Source organism: Lacerta agilis, chromosome 10 (assembly GCF_009819535.1).
Source record: "Lacerta agilis isolate rLacAgi1 chromosome 10, rLacAgi1.pri, whole genome shotgun sequence".
Lineage (NCBI taxonomy): Eukaryota > Metazoa > Chordata > Lepidosauria > Squamata > Lacertidae > Lacerta > Lacerta agilis.
This window is the reverse complement of record NC_046321.1, coordinates 24,112,462-24,130,324: the sequence shown is the minus strand read 5'-3', so window position 1 is coordinate 24,130,324 and position 17,863 is coordinate 24,112,462. Positions and strand designations below refer to the sequence as shown.

At 42.4% G+C, this 17,863-nt stretch overlaps 2 protein-coding genes across 3 annotated transcripts in view; one reads left to right on the top strand and one right to left on the bottom strand.

Moving 5' to 3' along the window:
• The window catches only part of SYN3 (synapsin III), a 178,126-nt gene extending 164,448 nt beyond the window's left edge, over nucleotides 1-13,678 (top strand). Inside the window, exons 14-15 of one of the 2 annotated variants that reach the window (XM_033162091.1) lie at nucleotides 316-462; nucleotides 13,660-13,678. In XM_033162091.1, the coding sequence (XP_033017982.1) occupies nucleotides 316-448 (133 nt within the window). In that variant the 3' untranslated portion in view covers nucleotides 449-462; nucleotides 13,660-13,678. Of the gene's footprint in view, nucleotides 1-315; nucleotides 482-13,659 lie in introns of those variants that run through there. The other variant, XM_033162092.1, reaches the window with a different exon arrangement.
• Nucleotides 4,063-17,216, bottom strand: FBXO7 (F-box protein 7). Its single transcript, XM_033162093.1, has 9 exons — nucleotides 17,023-17,216; nucleotides 14,333-14,636; nucleotides 13,212-13,439; nucleotides 11,702-11,843; nucleotides 10,405-10,488; nucleotides 8,278-8,370; nucleotides 5,946-6,122; nucleotides 5,159-5,196; nucleotides 4,063-4,757 (listed from the first exon to the last, which is right to left on the bottom strand). The coding sequence occupies exons 1-9, from the start codon at nucleotides 17,142-17,144 to the stop codon at nucleotides 4,395-4,397; spliced, it is 1,551 nt and encodes a 516-aa protein (XP_033017984.1). The 5' UTR covers nucleotides 17,145-17,216; the 3' UTR covers nucleotides 4,063-4,394.
• Nucleotides 17,217-17,863: the final 647 nt, after the last annotated feature.

The following is a 17,863-nucleotide window of genomic DNA, read 5'->3' as shown; positions in this document are numbered from 1 at the left end:
TGTGTAGAACTGTATTTAAAGATTGGGAAAATGGGAACAAAAATTGACAAGTGAAGTTCCTGCCCTTTGCACACACTGCCCATGTCTATTACAAGATTGGATGCTTTAGTGTAGCACACAGGAGTAGCAGGCAATGGTAGCTTCTGCTGTTATTTTCAGTGGCAGAAGGGCAAGGGTCGAAACTGAAGCCCGCTGGGCCCTGGAGCCTCCATAGCTGCCTAAATGTCTAGCTTCCAGCTCTCTCCTGTTTGCCCTTGTGAGAGAATTGGCCATATCTTCATTCTTCTCTTCAACCCCAACCCCCCTCTCTTTCAGCAAGTCACAGTCCCTGACAAACACTTTCAGCCTCTCAGAATCCTCACAGCGGGGAACAGCCAATGAAGACGAGGCAAAAGCTGAAACCATCCGCAACCTGAGGAAGTCGTTTGCTAGCCTGTTTTCCGATTAATCTCTGCACATAAAGTGAGAGCAATTGGGGGGGGGGGTTTACTTTTGTGGATTCATTTTTTTCTGTGTTTACCTTGAACTTGCCCAGGAGCATCTAGAGTAGTTTATTGTAAAACCTATTCACATGTTCAGCAACAAAAAGGGGGGATCTTGTGCACCCCCATGCTCCAGGCCCCCCCACCTGCATCCATTCCCTATAACATCAGAAGAAAGGCCTGCTATGCATATTATATACTCCCTACCTCAGGTTTGAGGAGTAAAGGCTACATATCTTGCAGTACATGTGAAGTTCTTCAAACTCCTAAAACTTCTATTTAGGCCAGTAGTGAGGAACGTTTTTTTTCATCAAGAGCCACATTCCATTGGAGGCAGTTTTAATAATGGCACTATTGTCCTTTTCTCTGCCACCCTTTCTGCTGATTCCTCCCTCCTACTCCCACCCCTTAGCACCCACACTTAGGCCAAGGTCTGAACGTGGACCTTTGGCCACAGGTTTCCCAGCAGACATATGTATGGATGAGAGCCTGTGGCAGGTGGGGTGAACTGCTGCTGTTCAATCACCTTACGAATGGCACTGTGAGTGCAAACAAGTTCAGATTCTGCAAACAGAATCCCTTGAAGCTGTCTTTCTGGGTGTCCTTTTCACAGCACCTTAAGCATCAGTATTTTAGTTTAATCAGTTTGAAGGATCACAGCACTGATTATTATTATTATTTTTATTTTTAAAAAAGAACCTCTGCTATGCAACAGACTTTCCTACAGAAACCCCAATGGAACCAGAACCATTGCTCCATGCCCAAAAGAGATAACTTTTCAGTGTATCATTTTTATATATTATTGCAAAGCAAGCTTCTTTTGACACAGAAGTGAAATCTTCTTGGCTGGCAGATTTTTTTAAAAACAAACCTTACAGAAGTGTTAACCATGTCCCAAACACATTAATAAAAAAAGAGGCAGAGCAATTTTCAGGGGCCTGCTAAATTGTTCGACAGCCATGTGTAATTTAATGGCTGTCAAACCTTTGGATGGGAGATTCAACACATCAGGGGACATAGCATATTAGCATTGCAAGCTTCTCAAATTGGAGCTAGAACATAAAGTTTCTTTGGACAGATCCCAGGGAATGAGTTAAACTACCTAAATGCAATTTCATGTTAGTGTACCATCCACAAGTGGGGAAAATATGCAAGTCTTTGCTTGCTTACAGCTGTAATTTAAAGTGCATTTCCAGTTCACTGCAATGTAAAACAGTCATAATGTATTTTAAGATAGGGAACAATTGAAAATCTTTGAACCACACCTGGAATAGTCGTCCCTGTAACTACAACAACTGAGTTCTATGATGTGGCTATCATGAAGTACTTCACTTCCCATTTCAGCTCTCTAAATTAGATTGAAGTTGCATGAAATCACACTACGCACCCAGCTCACTAATCCTAACGTGTGGCTCACTCAGTTTTAAAACAAGCTGAATATGCAATTCTCCTGCAAACCATTACTAATGACCAAGCTCACAGATCTCAGTTCTGGTGCTACTTTTCATGCACTCTGCAAAGTCTGCCATATGGTGCATCACATTACATTGGGGAAACACTAAACAAAGCAACAGCTATCACAAGCGTTTTAATTTTAGCAGCAATCTGGATTGCATTGAGACTTTGAAGAATAATTCAGCATTTAGAAATATGAATGGCTACGCTCCAGAAACTTGCTGTTTATAAAGGAAGGTTTTGTGTTGTCTTGTCAGGCATAGTACTAGCCTATGTTATGCTGGGCTCAATGTTCATAATGGCCTGATCTCAAAGGCTTTATTTTCTTCAAAATGTCTTTCCAACAAAGCCATGCTTAACTCCAACTTTGCAATGTCACAAAGGACAGCAATATAACTCTGACCATTCCAGCCCTTGACTGAGCTGCTTGGACCTTTTGACCTCAAAATTTTTATGAATACAGAAGCAAAATCAGAAGTCTTGTCCTCTAGAGATGGTTAGCGCGAGGCTTTTCCTGCACCACTGCATGGGAGTGTTGAGAGCCATTTCAAGCAAGTTACTGTATTTTAACCTACCTCAAAATATACAATAATTCACATATTATTCAGAGCAGAAAGGGCTGCTATAGAAATGATAAATTACTCCTCCCACCAACAGGCCACCTTATAAAAAAAAATGGGGGGGGGGGGCGGACACACAAACTACACCAGTGCAATAGTATTGCTAAGGAGAAAGCCCTCCAATTTTATCTATGCCCAGTGTATGGAGCCGCAGATGGGCCTGGTGGAAGCCTGCCACTATACAGTACCAGAAGACTCTTAGTAGTGTATCTAGAAGACACTTGTTGTTTGGTAGCACATCAGAACTATACTGCTATATTAAAGCACTGGTTTGGGCATGTTCTCAACTGAAAACATTTTAAGTTGCTTATGGCACTTTACCCCATTATAAGCTAACATTAAGTATAAATCTGTGCTCACAAGTTTAACAATCCAGTAGCACTCTGCCTCACCAAAGCTGTGAACTAAGTATCAAGGGTCACATCTAACCTTTAACACAGCATGCTTAGAAATACTGTGACATCCCTAATCCTTAATTGGTCAATTGCTAGAGCAAGCTTAGTAAAGTGAAAAGCAATACAACTAAACTAGAAACCTCATTCTTAACAGAGTGCACATTCTATACACACCCAGAAACCATACCATTCAGGGATGTGTATCTAAAGCTGCAATCAGTAAAAAAAAAATGCTTTCTTTCTCTCACACAGCATTATGTGAAGCCTTATTTAAACCCAATCAAACAAAAGAAACTTGGGACTTTACAGTAAATTGGCTTATTAATCAGTGCATCTGAATCAGCTGAAAATATTAGATTAAGAAAAACCAATCACCTGTAATTAATTCCCAGCCAATCCTTTTTTCTAGCCATACCCCCTCTTTACTTTTGGATTCTCTGAACACAAATCAGGTTGACTGGCTCTATGGATAGTTACATCTTTTACTTCCTGTCAGTTGTGTATGCAAACATATAGAACAAGCCACAACTAAGTATTTTTGCAAATAGCCCTTGCTTACAATTGGTGAAAATAAGTCTTGGGCTCATTCACCTCTAGTACAAGCCACACAGTGCTCACCATATTTGATTGTACAGTCAGTTCTGTCATTTTATAATGCCCTTAAAAGTTCTTTCCTGGTAAAAAAAAATCATTCAAGGTACGAAGGCAATGTCTTTTTGTCAGTTTTTGGCATTCTTTCTTACTCATGGTTAGTTTCTGGGTTGCGTTGTAGCATGTTATTATTCAACTGTCTGTAGTTGAAACTGTTCAATGTTTTATTCTTTCAAGTGTAAACAAAAAAAAACCACAACATTTTTACCTTGTATTGTTTGTGCATTGAAGTCCTGAACACCAAGTTTGCTTTTCAAGTAATAAAAAAGAGAAAAAGACTTAGCAACAGGTGGTTTCTGAAGGCAAATCAAGGGGGCCATGGGCTTTCCATATGTCAGATGTTACATAGAACAGGAAGTTCTCTCATGGAAGAGAAATCTAATCAGGCCAGCTATTTAGGGAAAATCACCACATCCATTTAATAGACCTATTTAAAGAAAAAGACAGTCCAGACCAACATAATGCTTTGTGTTTAAAGTGCTCTTTATCTGATGTAGCTAAGGCCAACCACCTTTTGCTTTCTAAGAAACAGTTTGCAGATGGTAACAAAAAGAATCAAAGTTTTCCACAAAGTTCTTTCAGAAATGTCCCTTCAGTTCCAAGGGAGGCAGCACTGGTCATTTGCACGGTGTTGAGCCCAAACCCCCAGAATCGAATCTCATAGTACATATGCACTGCCATAATTAAAAACAACGACAACCAGACATCTGAACCCTGTAGCTGAAATATCCTACAGTGTGAAAGCAAACCCATGAGCAGGTATGTTTAAAGCCCTAAAAACCAAGCTGCAGTCATATGAATGCACGGCGGTTATCAATCGGACGAACCCGACCGCCTCTTCCTGGGAGTGTGGGGTAAGGATCTGGAAGTGAATCAATGTGTTGCCTGAAAGTAAGGAATTGATCTAAGGGAGAAAGCTGAGGAAGCTCCATAGGGCCAGAAAAGAGGGAGTGGATCGGGTCTGCAATATATGGAGCTGATGGCCTTTCGTCATATTCACCACCAATGATCATTGGGGGATAAAGAGGAATGGGAAGGCAAGGGTTGGGATATATTGAGTTAGGATGAAGTGGCACAGGAAGGAGAGGGGGTAGAAACATCATGTGTCGCCACCTCTGGGCTTCCTTCTTCTGTTTCCATTTCTTCTTGTAGAGCTGTGGAAAAAACAAATGAAAAGTCTTAACCTACCTATAATGATAAATACAATATGCATTTAAGTCCAAACGTTATTCAAAGTATCACACTCCCCAACACAACTGCCCCCAAATCAGAGGATGTTCTGAACAACTTCCTAGTTTAGAGGAAGATGTCCAACTAGGCTGGCCTCCCTTTCTTTTCTTTAAATAGAATTCCCCCACCCCCACCCAAAAAAAGAGACCAGAGATTGTAGGATTCAGATTCCACAGAATATTATACAGGTTGGCATCAACTGAGTATTCAAGCACAATCAGTGCTGTACTGATTGCACTTTTATTTAGCTTAGAAGCTAAACCTCTGCCTATTCTTAAAAACATGTACTGTGTTAGAATTTTTTTAAATCAAGACAGTCACTCACTTCCTTCCAGTCTGTATCTCGGGGCCTGGTAACAGGATCTAAGCAGAAATCACAAACCAGAAATCATTTTCTAATACAGCAATCCTATAAGACATTTCTGTACCACAGAAAACATACTCCAGTTAATTCAGGAAGTTGGTACGGTCATACCTCGGGTTACGGACTTTTCGGGGTGCAAACAGCACCCCGGTACAGATCGGGTACATAACCCAAGGTACCACTGTACTGTTATATATATATATATTTAAAAAAAACCTTCCAGCAGATACAATACCACAAGTGTCTCTGGTGGCTGCACCCTTTTATCCAGTAACTATTCCTTGCATAGTTAAACCACAGAGCCTAGGGCTTGCTGATCAGAAGGCCAGTGGTTCGAATCCCCGTGAAGGGGTGAGCTTCCATTGCTTGGTCCCAGCTCCTGCCCACCTAGCAGTTCAAAAGCACATCAAAGTGCAAGAAGATAAATAGGTACCGCTCCGGCAGGAAGGTAAACAGCATTTCCGTGCGCTGCTCTGGTTCACCAGATGTGGCTAGTCATGCTGGCCACATGACCCGGAAGCTGTCTGCAGACAAACGCCGGCTCCCTCGGCCAATAAACCGAGATGAGCGCCGCAACCCCAGAATCGTCTGCGACTGGACCTAACGGTCAGGGGTCCCTTTACCTTTACCTATTTCTTGAATAGTTTAGTTTATTTGCCAGCTGCTCCCCACTTAATACAACTAGGTTTGGGCTCAAGTCTGCCATTTCATCTCTAAGCATCGTAAGAGAAAGTGAGTAAGAATTCACCTCTAAAATCCCGCTGGTACACAAATCTCCACAGTAGCTGATCATTTGAAGCAGCGTAGAGGTCATGGCAAACAGCAGACAAAGATAAAAGTGAGCGGAAATCCAGGAGTCGGAGAATCCTTAGTTTCAGTTCCAGCGGAAGGACCACCAAGCCAAACACATCTGGGAGGTTCAAAGCTAGTTAAGACAAAATGGAGGTGGAGAAAATGGCATTATCTACAGTGCTGCTGTAATAAAATTATAATATGGTTTATACAATCACAAACTGCTGTCAGATACAAGGCTTGCTGTTAAAATGCAACTAGAAAGGCAGTGGCTTTCAGAGCAAAAACCTCAAAATGAAAATAATTGTTTATCAAGGGAATGCCCTCTTTTATGACTTAGTAATGGCCTACAAAATGGCTGACAGGCCTCATCCTTTTAAATGATGACAGTGCTTGAGAGACAATAAAGCCACCACTGAATACAAGCCGCCACAGTAAAGCACCACCAGTTCAAAATGAAATATAAGCAGAGTAATATATTCAGCCTACATCTAATGCCCATCCTTTAGGCTCTGTCACTAATGTGTCTGGTGAAGCGCCAGTAAAATACATGATTTTGCATGGGGAGGATCTCAGGTTCAATCCCTAATAATATCAGTAGAAGATCCTTAACAGAAATACTAGGAAAACTATCTCTTCAAGACCCTGTCAGGATGGTTACAACTGGAAAAGGCAGACCAACAGTCTGATTTATTATTAGTAGTGTTCAGTTGGTCCTCTATGGGGGGGGGGGTCTCCAGTGGTAAAATGTACATGTTCAATGCTACTAGTGGCTAGAGTTCAAAACACAGAGGTCAGGAATTTGTCCAAGTGACTTACAAGCTCTACCACTACAAGCGAAATCTAAATTTCTAAGGCAAAGACTGATGTTCCAAAGGGAGTGAAGGATCACAGGGCAAGCTATGTGTTGTTTCAGTATCAGGTCCAGCTAACAGCCTGGCCAAGGAACTTCACTAAGACATCTCACACACATACACTCAGAAAATAGGTGGGGGGGGGGGCACTTAAGAAAAATAATTCTACCTCTCAGCTATTCCCATTGTAATCATATGACCAGCCAATATTAAAGAGACCAAGCTTCTCTGGGAAAAACTGGCAGCATGAATGGCTGTCCGCTATGGGACAAACCAGGTGAGACATTTGGCCTGAAGTTTGGCACTGCATATGTAAAACCAAGTTGCTGACCTGACAGTAAGGGGTGCTGAGCCAGACTGGGGCAATTGAATGGAAGGGAAGCTTTACACTTTGCCGCAATTGGAAATTCCACTGTGGGAATAGCAGGCGTGGCTGGGGCAGGGGCTCCAGTTCCAACCAGGACTATGGCAGAAGCAAAAGGCTAGAGCCCATCTCTTCTCTCCATGCCACTACATATGCACACACACTGACCACCATTTGGGGGACTTTTTGGTAATTAAATCACCTATGCAACACCAAACATCACATCTAATTTGGTCCTAACCACCAAACTCCTCTATGGCATCAGAAATATACACACTAGACAAGCGCCACATTGAAGGTCTGGGAAGCTAAATCTCAGGCAACTACAATATGACATTAGCTCTGCTCCATATGCTGCATTCTATAGTTTTTCATCAGTCCAGGGATGGTGGGAGGAGAGAACCCATACAGATCAAAGCCAGCCTTTTATTGCTTTCTATATTCTCAAGCCACAGAGGAAACAGACTCTCCAGCTGGCTCAACAGAAGAGGTCTCTGCCCCTTAAATGAAACATGAATCTCTTTTAGACTTCAAAAGGCAGTTTCAGATTTTTATCTATTTTATTAACATTTCCCAAATTAGCAATTGGTACTTATTCAGTTTTGTAGGTTGTTCACTGCAACCATGACTATACTTGAGGGGAAGAAATATATTGATTTATGAATACTGGAAAGCAATCCGGCACTGGAGGCTGACTTTCCAATCACCCGTAGGAACTGGAACCTTCCAGTGCTGGGGCCCATCTTGATCACTTGAGATTAGACAGTGGGGAGCAAAAGACCTTAGAAGCCAAGGATTCACACACTCACATGCCCATGAACACAGATACAAGCCTACACAGTCTGTAGGCCAAGACAGTTTAGCATACCAGAAGTATGCAATGCGTCTCAGTGGTGAGTTCAAAGCTGGTGGGTCTATGCACTTAATAACCAAAAGCAACATGGAAACTAATGGAGAAGTCAAAGAAAGAGAATTGGCACTGCACTCTTAATATATTCTTTAGCCACTGTGTGACAAAGCACTGTTTTCACAAAGGATCCACAATATGCTTCCTTCAGTGCTTTTCTTACCTTGTCGGGTAAAAGCCAGAAGAGGGTACACCAGCCGATCTTTAAAGAGACGTGATAGCTTCTGAAGATCCTTATATACTCCTGCAACATTCGCTTAAAAAAAAAAAAAGTTTGGACATCATAGGTTTGCAAATTCCCAATCACCCTATTTTCTACAGCAAATGTCCCCTTTAAACAATTAAGCAGAAAAGGAGCTGATCTTCTTATTCCAAATGTGATGTACCACAACAATTACCATATTTTCCCGTGTATAAGACTAGGGTTTTTTTTTCTTTTAAAAATATGTTTAAAATTGGGGGTCATCTTATGCACAGATACAATCCCCCCCATTTTCTTAATTTGGGGCCCACAAAAACAGGGGGTGTCTTATACACGGAAAAATACAGTTACAGGTAGGTAGTTGTGTTGGTCTGCTATAGTAAAAAAAAAAAAAATCCTTCCAGTAGCACCTTAGAGACCAACTAAGAACTAAGTTTGTTCTTGGTATGAGCTTTCGTGTGCGTCTCTAAGGTGCTACTGGAAGGAATTTTTGTTTGTTTGTTTTGATGAAAAAATACAGTATGTTTCCCTAGGATAGTAAAGTTTTGTGTAGGCCAGTAGTCTTTATGGACTTATTTGCAAGGTTGAACGATTATAGAGCAAGGGTAGCTAGCATGGTACCCTTCAGATGTTGCTGGACTACAACTCCCATCACTCCTGACCACTGGCCATGCTGGCTGGGGGTGGTGGGAGTTAGCACTCCCCATATATTGTTGGCTAAAGTTACCTACCCCTGCAGTAGCACATCTAGGTGAAACGAGTCTGCTTTGATTACAAATTCAGGGCCCTGCCACTGAAGGGGAGGGGAGGGTAGATCATATGGAGCTGTATGCAATGAAGGTGTCCCATCACAGCAATAACTTCCGCTTGCACAACAGGATTCCTCTCCCTATCTTTATGTGGCCTCTGCACCTCCCAAATCTGTAACAGAGGGTTGGGGGAACTCCCAGAACAAAACTGGGAATGCAGAGGCATGCAGGAAGCAGCAGCTCTGATCCACAGACAGAAACTCTTGTGCTAATAGGATGACTTTACTGGCTATAGCCCATTACATCAGTTCTTAAAATAATAAACATTGAGGGAGTCTTTTAAGTACGGTATTTTAAGACAAGAGCTAGTTATATGAAGCCCTACTACCTATGTGAAAATGCTGCTGCGTTCTGCCATACAATTTCAATGCTGCAACTCCCTCTGCTGGCCAAATGTCTGTCATTACACAAGACTAAACCAAGCTAGCAGGCCAACTTGAAGACTTCTAGATATCCAGAAATGCGTAGCAGAGGGAGGGACAGGAGAGGAAGATCAGCACTGCACCACCCATTCCAGCCCTAACCTCCACCTTTTCACAGACTACGTCTTAAACATAGCCATGAGTGTCCCGTTTGTGTCCTGGATAGATGGAAAGATACCGAGTGTGTATACAGAAGCCTATGTGTATTTGTATGGTCTATCTGCAGACTCATGGATGTCAGGAGCAAGGCCTGTAAAGTGGTCTTTACACATACACCTACCCACCATTTCAGCATCAATGAACACTTAACAGCACTACTGTGTTTCATCTTTAAATTCCTCGGATTTATGAGGTTATCCGGGGGTGGGGGTCATTGCCCTACACTAAAATATTTGAAACATGAAAGGATTGCCTGCTACAGACATCTTGCCATTTCTGTGGATGACATCATTAATAAAGGATTATATTCCACTACATGCTCAGAAAGGTTTTGTGGCAAGCAGTTGTCAGTTCCCCCTGCTTGCAACACACAAGGAATCTTTTCTGCACAACTGACATCCAATTGTCTTTTTCTTAGTGGTACCATCTTTCAGGGACCTCAAAATCTGCCTGGAGCCCACAAGGTCTTCTGCAATCTCAAACACAGTTTCAGCAAACTGTGAAAAGACAACACAGTTACAAAACTTGGAAGACACCTGCTGCCCTGCTTCAGCAGGCATTCCCCACTCATCTGTCAAATTTGCCCAAGCCTATTAATGCTTCATTTCAAAGTAGCCCTTCGATGAAGACCAAGACTGACTACCTGAAAGTCAGGAGCACATTAAATTATGTATTGAAAAGTTATATATAAAAAGTACCCGAGTTCTCAAAACAAATGAATGATGCTGGCAGAAGCTGCAGCCTCTTCACACTTTTGATGTCATCAGCAATCTTTAACATTACTGCAAGAGACAAAAAGGACAATAAGAAAACATAATGGGGGGGGGGGATGATCCTCAAAATAAGAATGCAACATTTAGTTGCCAAAGAAAGCCTTATTCTGAATCCAATTTTTGCTCTATCTGGTTATTTTAAAGGTCCAGTGGAATTCAATGACATTGAAATTTTACATTTATTGACTGCGAGTCATGTCCATGAGATGGGAAAATATTAATCTGTTGATGAATAGTTTCAAGATTTTGGAATATGGCATGGATGCGGGTGGCACTGTGGTCTAAACCACAGAGCCTACGGCTTGCCGATCAGAAGGTCGGCGGTTCAAATCCCCGCAACGGGGTGAGCTCCCGTTGCTCGGTCCCTGCTCCTGCCAACCTAGCAGTTCAAAAGCACATCAAAGTGCAAGTAAATAAATAGGTACCGCTCTGGCAGGAAGGTAAACGGTGTTTCCGTGCGCTGCTCTGGTTTCGCCAGAAGCGGCTTAATCATACTGGCCATATGACCCGGAAGCTGTCTGCAGACAAATGCCGGCTCCCTCAGCCAGTAAAGCGAGATGAGCGCCGCAACCCCAGAGTCGTCTGTGATTGGACTTAACAGTCTGGGGTCCCTTTACCTTTACCTAACCAAGATTAGTAAAATGGTAAAAGGAAATGAAACAGCAAAATGATTTGATTTATTGGGAAGCAGAGGCTCTGTTATGTACTGGAACAAGTGTTGAAGATGCAGCCCAGCTTCATTTTCTGTTGAGATGATTTGATAACTTATTTATGCTTAACTGATTATTTTAGTTTACGCCAAACAAATTACGGTAAAAGAGGCACTTGCTAGAAGCACTTAGTGCCAGCAGAAATGGACATAGTCAGCAGCATCTGTACAAAAGTCAGCTTTTCTATTATAGAATTATACTGAATAGTTGCATTACTATATCAATGAGAATTTGCTAGCTCAGAAATGAGTCACATATTTTAATAAAAATATCCAATTTCCATCCCAGAGGTAAAGTTACATTGACATTTATTTAAGATGTCCTGTATTTCAATACAGGAAAGCACCTTGGTTGTGCTTGATTGCCCACAGATGCTGATGCCATAGCAGAAAATATTCAGACTCAATGGAAGCTCATTTCAGGCTTCTGCTAACATTGGAAGAAACTTGAGAGGCAAAGAGCGATAGTCACAAGGTAGTTTTCAACCAGAGTATTTTCAAGAACACTCTTACCATTGACAACGATAAGGTTCCCCAAAGTCACACAAGTAAGTGCAGCAAAGCCATTTTCACAGAGGGGGTGGGTATACTGCAGCTTATAAACACCTTTGCTTCTCCAGTTCTCAGGCATTGATGTTGCCTTTGCTTCTGTCCCCTGGAAATGGGAGGGGGAAAACCAGTTACCGTGACAGTCCCCACCCTCCTCTCTTCCTGAAAAGTGATATTTCCATAAAACTAGAGACTGACAAGGGACTTTTATTCTGAATGTTTGAATTCTGCAATGTTTGTAGGTGACACTGCAGGGGTCAGGATATCACAGCAGACCATTTATACTACCCTGTCTTGTACTGTACAATCCAAGCTGGGCTGGAACAGACAGGACTCAGGTAGGGAGAAGATGTTCTCAGGGCCTAAATTTAGACAGACAGCTAGACACATCTAAATCCACCAATTTCAATGGTCTAACCGTGTCGCATGTTGATTTAGTCTGAAAAAAACAAACGTTTTTTAGGATTTCTCATGTGACTGTCAAGCAAATATTTGGGGGTAGGGACTTTCAAAGAACATTTTTTAAAATCTAAGATATTGAACTGAATGCAAATTAAAAGCATCATACCAAAAAATTCAGCAGGCTCCATCAAATCAAAGCCAGTATATTTTGTGTTTAACCTACTTTACAAGTTTTTTGACACTTCGCAATTTGGTTTCTTATGTGGGGACTGTACAGTTTATAATACTTGTTGTGATGGTACATGGGCTTGATTTCATAGTTTATTATAAATATTTATACTTCCACCAACCATGTCCAAGACAACTAGCATCAAATACAAAAAAATAAGACATTTAAAATAAAATTCAAAGATTCTGCATGTAGGAAGGATATTTTTAACAGAATGTTGATAATTTTACATTTTCCAGGGGATATTATTTTACTTTAAAGAAGTGCTGCCCACCCCAAGCTTTCTAGATGGAAAGGACCAAAATATGGGAGCAGGGAATAATAATAATAAACACTTTTCCAGTTCCAATAATCTTTGCCTAATGAAGGCAGAGCTCTTAACCAAAAATCCCTTTAGACACTTTCTCTCCACCCACAAACTTATATTCACATGCTCCCTGCCTTACAACCTCAATTATAACCTGCAAATTATCTTCACTAGTATCCAGCCCAAAAGAAAATCAACAAAAATCTCTTAATATGCAAGCACGCAGGGCCCCCAGTGTAAACTTCGAGCTAGCTCCCTGGAAACACAAGTTTGTAAATCTGGAGTCATCCACATGAATATGTACTTCCTCAGATTACAGACGCATCTAATGCAAGTCATGGTTCCTCACACATCAGACACAAACTATGGCTTGAACCTGAGTCGGTATGCTGTGGGGAAAAGAGAATGTGGCCTCTGTTAATCAGTAGATGGGAGAAGAGATGAAGCCACCAGGATCAACTAGCACAGTGCAACATTACTATCCTCCCCATCCCATTGAGTTTCAGAGGAAGCTGGTCTTTCATTTTTTTGCTTACTTGAGGTATGTAACCCGTCTCCATCATGATAAGGTGTATCAAAACAATCAAGGCATCGTTGGCACTGGTACATTCTGCAGCTTGGTAGAGGGTCTGAAGTGAGTGCGGCACTTGCCCGTCTGTAGCTTCAGAGCAAAGCATTGGCTCTGAAGGGTAGGAACCAACAGCTTCTGGAATGTCAAGGTCACCTGAGACAGTCTCTGAAGCAAACTCCTGGCTGGATTCTGCCTTGAAAGGAGAGCAGCAGAAACAGGGGATTCAAAAAGTAGCCAAAATAAGCATGGGAGAAAGTGAAACAACATGATCTAGGTTTCAGACTGTATCTGCTGTATGTGGTAGTAATGCTGCCAATACAGTTGGGTATTTAGAAAAAGCCTGGTCCGTAAAATGATGTGTATGCCTCAGTATAAATATGCAACCCATGCAGTTAACTTTGCTTGTCTTGCAGTTCTGATACCAAGTTTGTAATAACCTTGAGCAACCAAAGGCTCCCTCCCTATAGACCAGGAAGCCCTATCATTATTTGGGATTGATCATCTTTGCTGTGAGTCCTGGAAGACCTGTTCTCTCTGCCTTGCTGGCCTTTTTCCGCCTGTGCTGGGAGAGTGGGGCCCTGACTGACTGTGGCTACAAAAGCAAAGGCTGCTGAACATACTATTGGGTTGCAGTATTGTTGGGGGAGCATTGCTGGGAGGAGAGTTGTTGCTGTTATTGAGAATAATTTTTTTGTATCTTTATTTTTACATTTTATTATGATTTATGTGGAAATGGTTCAACTTTGTTTACACTTTTTGATGTTTTATTGATATTTATTTATTGAGAAGTTTAGGACTTCTCTTGTAATGTTTGCAGTTATGTCACATTCTTCGTGTTATAAGCCGCCTTGAGCATGGTTTTAACTCTGGAAAGGCAGCATACAAATAAAATGATGTATGTATACCCAGTTGTGGGAACTGACCAAGAGAAAAATTAATAATGGGTGGCTTTCTATAAAACAGGTGGTATCTCTAATGTGGTTTAAGCTGCCACACATTTCTCCTCTGTTCTTTTCACACAAGACACAGCATTTATTTAAAGAAAAAATTAAAAAGCAAGAGCGTATTTAGTTCCTATGGACTTACCGTACTGTCACTCATTTGGACATCATCTTGGACTTCATGGTCTGCTACGTGCCTGTTGCTTTTTTCACTATCTGGGCTCCTGGGCTGGCTTTGGCATGGATCTGAAGTAGATGGTGAGGATTCATGATTCTGTGATGGAAGCACAGATGAGGAAATAGATGCAGGTAATCTGGGTGCAGCATCAGCCTCTTCTAACACCAAACATATCAAGTCTCCTGAAACAACCCCCAACGATGTTAGGGTTTCCTGCTCTCCTGTGAGGGAGTCTTTGTTGTTCAAGGTTATTACAACCTTGGAATCAGAACTGAGAAAAAAAACAAGAAAAATATTTAACTGTATGAGGAACATGTATTGAGGCATACACCCCATTTTGCAAACCAAGCTATTTCTAAATAGCCAACTCTATCAGCTACATTACCACCACAATGCAAACAGCAGATAATGTGTGAAACCTGTGTCATGTTGTTTCTCCCATGTCCATTATGGTTACTGTAGCCCATTACCAGCATGCATATGGTCATAAGCATCCCATATGGATGGGACCAGACACACTGGAGTGAATAGTTTTTTATGTTAACTATGTCAGACAATAATCTAAGCCAGGAATTTGGAAGCTTGTCCAGACAGAGGGTCATATTAGCCCAGTAGAAAGCTATTTATTTTTTATGTTTACATCCCACCTTTGCTCCAAGGAGCTCATGATGACATACAGTTCTCTTCTTCCCCATTTTTTTCCCTCACAAGTACCCCGTGAGGCAGGTTAAGCTGAGAGTAGCCCAATGCCATGGGGGTGTACATTCCAGACCCACACAGAATCACACACCCTTCTTACACAGATTCAAATATGCTAATTATTCCCTATGGAAACAGGGACAAATATTGAGCGTAATTACTAAGCATTAAAGATGTCACATTCCATTTTCTTCACTTTTTTATGAAGTTATTTTTTTTAAGGAAATGTTCTCCAGCACCTTTGAATTATCCAGACTGTGCAGAAGACAAAAATAACTCCCTAATTCCAGATATAAACGTCACTGTGTGCTGAAACTGCAAGCCTTGCTTTAAGGTTATTCAAAGTCTCTAACATAATGCAAGTGTATCCTGAAAATGGTATGTATGCAACTGGGCAATGTGTGGATTGCTTTTTGCATGTTTGTAAGGAACACAGATCTACCTCTCTGCTGAGACATATACCCCTCTGTTTCCTTCCTGCAAAGGAATGTGCTTCAATTGCACAACTGCTCTCCAGTGAACACCTGATGGGTGGGAAGTGAACCAAAGCCATGGTATGGGCAATTGTGAACAAGTCATAGTGAGCCTCAGGGTCACACATTCCCCCTCTACATGCAAAAACAGGTGACAGAGAACTTTCACTTTAGAATCAACCACAGTTCATAAGTAATTGCAGCAGGTAAATTATTACCGTAGTTCCAAAATAATGGGAGGAAGGAATCAGCAATGCATGTTTTGTTAATAACAACACAGTTGTAGCAAATGTCTTCTAATTCAATTTAAACTTTAAATGTATACCAACCAAGTTCTCTCAAAGCCAGATTCCTGCAGTACTCCACCTCCAGAAGCCACAACTGTGTCTCTTATCATTCACTTGCATGCACACAGTAATAAGCAGCGATAGTGTTGTTATTTCTGCTGTAGCCAATAAACGAAACTGTGCTCTTGGCTTTCAGTTTCACATGTGCCAATCAGCTCTGCAAGGCCTCATTTTTCTACAGGTCAGTTTGGGTAACTCTTCCCTTATCTCAGTACCGGCAAATTAACATTGTATAAATGCAGTAAGATACAGTAACAACAACAACAACCTATTGCAGTCACAGACCAGCAACAACAACCTATTACAGTTACGGACCAGCATAAGATAGAAACATGTGAATAAAAGAAAGCACATAAGACTTAGAAGAGGAGAGGTATAAAAACAAATAGTTATTATAATTCACATAAACTTAGAGCAGATAAGAGACTAAAGACAAGCGGTTAAAAGTTCTGTAAGGGAGGGAAGGTGAAGCAGCACAGGGGCCTTGCATTATGGGCCTTCAGTTTAGGTCTGATTTGTGATAAAAAATAAAGCCAATTGAAGAGAGAAGTGAATGGAAACTCTCACCCAATATTTTATTCCTGCATCTACACATGACTCCTAAAAAGTCTGACAGAGTGTACTACATATACATAGACATAGACAGACATAGACATACAAACACACGTTGTTAGCCTCCATTATTTCCTTTTGACAAATGGATATACAGCCTCCACTCTTTGCCATCACCATTGTATCACATCGGACAATTTTTTCGTTGTAAGCAACGCAGCGCGCCAGAGTTTTTAAGTAAAATAAATAAAAGGCGGGCTACGCAGAAAGCTGCCTTACGTACCCCAAATTAGACGCCTTCACTGGTCCATTTGGTACGGTACCGGTACCCCAGGCGTGTTTTCCCGGCCAAGCCAAGAAATGGGGGAACCCAGGACCTTCCCAGCGGCAAAGAAGCTGCTCTTCCCCGTTTCTAGCCGCCGTCCTCCTCCCCTGGGCCCACAGGTGAGGTGACTTCGAGCGAGCCCAGCAAAGGAGGCCGTGAAAGCCAAACGGAGCTACTCCTGCCCGCAAGGATCCTTGCTCGTGACGCAGCTCGCGCGTCTACTCCCTCACACACACCTCCCCGCCACGGTTCACACGTTACCTGTAACCGCAAGAGGGCAAGAGCGTCTGGCAGATGTGCGCGCGCAGGTCCCCTAGAGTTGGCTCCTCCCCTGGCAACTCCAGCAGAACCGTTCGCTTCAGCATCCGCACGCGGAGCTTCATAGCGGCGAGCCTTTCCCCGCCGCCTCCCCTCAGGAGACGAACCAGGGCCCTCAGCGGCAGCGGCGGCGGCGGCGGCGGCGGAGAAGGCAGACTTCACTGTGGGCGCGGAGGCTTCTGGGTGCCGTTGTTGTTGTTCGTGGTTTTGGTTGCTTGAAGCGCCGCCTCCTTCACCCGCCGCCCCGCCCCCGAGACGCCGCGAGACCCCGCCCTTTGGCCTTCCCGGCCTCGCCAGCCGCGGCAGTCGAACGACCCCGGAAGCCAACGATGCTCCATCGACTACTCGGTTTTCTTTGGAACGCTAGTTTGCCCTGCCTCAGTAACAGGGAATGGGGAAAGTCTACCTCCCCCCCGCCCTTCCCGTCGATCGATAACATCTGTGCTCTTACTTTCAAGCACTTGTGTGCAGTTCTCTGGCGGCTGTACAAGTGCAATACATTGAAGAGGGTTTTAAGCTGTGCCTCTACTTGTACGCAACTTTTATATTTGTATATAAACTCAAATATTTAAAAAATAAATAAAACCAACCAACTCTCCAGTAATCTCCTTCAAATGCAATCAAATCTTCTTTAAATGCTGAGCCTCTGGAACTTTTCGAAGCCCCATCTACACTATACATTTAAAGCTGTTTCGCACCGCTTCCCATGGAACTCCTAGAATTCTAGCTCTGTGAGGAACTACACTTCCCAGGATTCCTTGCAGGAAGGCATCACTGTTTAAAG